At 53.1% G+C, this 2,236-nt stretch overlaps 1 protein-coding gene across 1 annotated transcript in view; it reads left to right on the forward strand.

Annotated features, from left to right (window-relative positions):
• The window catches only part of DDA1 (DET1 and DDB1 associated 1), a gene marked incomplete at its 3' end in the record, with an annotated part of 14,227 nt that extends 12,933 nt beyond the window's left edge, over positions 1-1,294 (forward strand). Inside the window, exon 5 of the mRNA XM_082297697.1 lies at positions 1,220-1,294. Coding sequence (XP_082153823.1) covers positions 1,220-1,294 — 75 coding nt within the window. The remainder of the gene's footprint in view (positions 1-1,219) is intronic.
• Between the last annotated feature and the right edge of the window lie 942 nt (positions 1,295-2,236).

Below are 2,236 nucleotides of genomic sequence, written 5' to 3' on the forward strand. Positions count from 1 at the left end.
GATATCCCGGAATTCCTTATTCCCAGCATTCCGTTTTTCCCGGGATTGTTGGGATCTCTTCCTTAAAATCTCCCAGAATTCCTTTGTTTTTCCCTAAATTTCCCAACTTTTTTGGGGGGGGGAGGGGATTGGTGGCATCTCCTCTCTTCCCAAAATTCTTCCTGCACTCCCTGGGATATCCCGGAATTCTTTATTCCCAAAATTCCCCTTTTCCTGGGATTCCTGACTTCTTCTCCCTTCGATATCCCGGAATTCCTTATTCCCAAAATTCCCCCTTTTCCTGGGATTCCTCCTTCTGAAATTCCAGGAGGGTTTTTTTTGGATTTTTTTTTTTTTTTTTTTTTCCCTTCCCCCCCTTGAAATATTCCCAGGAATCCTTTGGATATTCCCAATCCAAGCACCCAACTGAGGCCTTCCCATTTTTCCATACAATTCCCAAGCCCTTCCCAGGCTCCGATCATGGCTGGAGCCCATTCCCGGGAATTTGGATCCCAGGATTTTTATGGGGGGAGGGGAGGGGCTCGATCCAGGGATTTTCTGCCGGAATCGTTGCTCTTTTCCATCCTTCAATCCCGACTTTTTTCCGGGGTTTTTTGGGGGTTTTTTTTGTGCTTCCCGGGAAAATCGTGGGATCCTCTCCGAAGGATCGCTTGGAATTCCAAAGGGATGGAGCTGGGAGCGGACTGGGAGCGGCTCCGCCCTTGGATTTAGGAGAATCTGGGATGGAATTTGGGATCCAGGTTGGAATTTGGGATGGAAGAATCCAGGATGGAATTCAGGCTCCGGGATGGAATTCGGGCTCCAGGTTGGAATTTGGGATGGAAGAATCCGGGCTGGAATTTGGGATGGAAGAATCCAGGATGGAATTCAGGATCCAGGCTGGAATTTGGGATGGAAGAATCCAGGATGGAATCCGGGATCCAGGCTGGAATTTGGGATGGAAGAATCCAGGCTGGAATCTGGAATTTGGGATGGAAGAATCCAGGATGGAATCCGGGATCCAGGCTGGAATTTGGGATGGAAGAATCCAGGCTGGAATCCGGGATCCAGGCTGGAATTTGGGATGGAAGAATCCGGGATGGAATCTGGAATTTGGGATGGAAGAATCCAGGATGGAATCCGGGATCCAGGCCGGAATTTGGGCTGGAATCCCGGGAATGTGGAGCTGATCCAACACTCCGGAATCCCCAAAATCCCTCGGGATTGAGACAATTCCCAGCCGCCCTTCCGGGACGATCCAGAGGCTCGGGATTCCTGGAAAACCTTGGGAAAAGCCAAGAAAGGACGAGCTTAACCCCAAAATTCCATCTGCTTTTCCAAGAGGAGCCGATTCCCGCGGAAATCCCGGAATTCGGAGCCGTTTCCCCTCCCCCTGCCGAGAAACCCGCCGGGATTTTTCCGGGAGATCCCAAAAAATTCCCGGCTCTGACGCTCGCGGGGCTCCCTCCGCCTCTTTTCCCAGAAAATCCCGATCCGTCCTCGGAATTCCGGGCTGGGAACGGCCAAAATTCCGCCGGTGCCGGAAGCAGAACCTCGGGAAGAGCAGGACACGGCTCCCGGTCGGAATTCCCGGAGTTTGGGACTGGAATTGAATCCAGAACTTTGGCGCTGCCTCCGAACCTTTTTCCCGTTTTTTTTTTTTTTTTTTTGGTGTTTTTTTTTTATGGAAGCAACTTTGGAATTCCTGGAATGCCGAGCGCACGCGGTGGGGGGAGGGGGGGAGGGGAGGGGAGGGAGGAAAAGCGGAATTCCCGGGAATTTTGGGGGTGGGATTTTCCAGCTGGAAAACTCCGGGCTGAGCCGGATTTGAGGGATCTTTGGGAAGAATTCCAGGATCCCAGGAGAGGAGGGCGCTCGGATCCCGGCATTCCGGAGGCTCGGGAATGTTGTTCCATTAAAAAGTTGGCACTTCCTGCTGGAATTCCCGGTTTTCTGGCCTTGGGAAAAGGGAGCTGGGAGCGTCGGGAATGTGGCCGGATCCCATCCCAGGGATTTGGGATCGTTGGGAGTGGCCGGATCCCATCCCGGGATTTGGGATCGTTGGGAGTGGCCGGATCCCATCCCAGGGATTTGGGATCATTGGGAGTGGCCGGATCCCATCCCAGGATTTGGGATCACCGGAAGTGGCCGGATCCCATCCAGGGATTTGGGATCATTGGGAGTGGCCGGATCCCATCCCAGGGATTTGGGATTGTTGGGAGTGGCCGGATCCCATCCCAGGGATTTGGGATCACCG

The sequence above is a fragment of the Coloeus monedula genome (genome assembly GCF_965178545.1).
Source record: "Coloeus monedula genome assembly, chromosome: 27".
NCBI classification, from domain to species: Eukaryota; Metazoa; Chordata; class Aves; order Passeriformes; family Corvidae; genus Coloeus; species Coloeus monedula.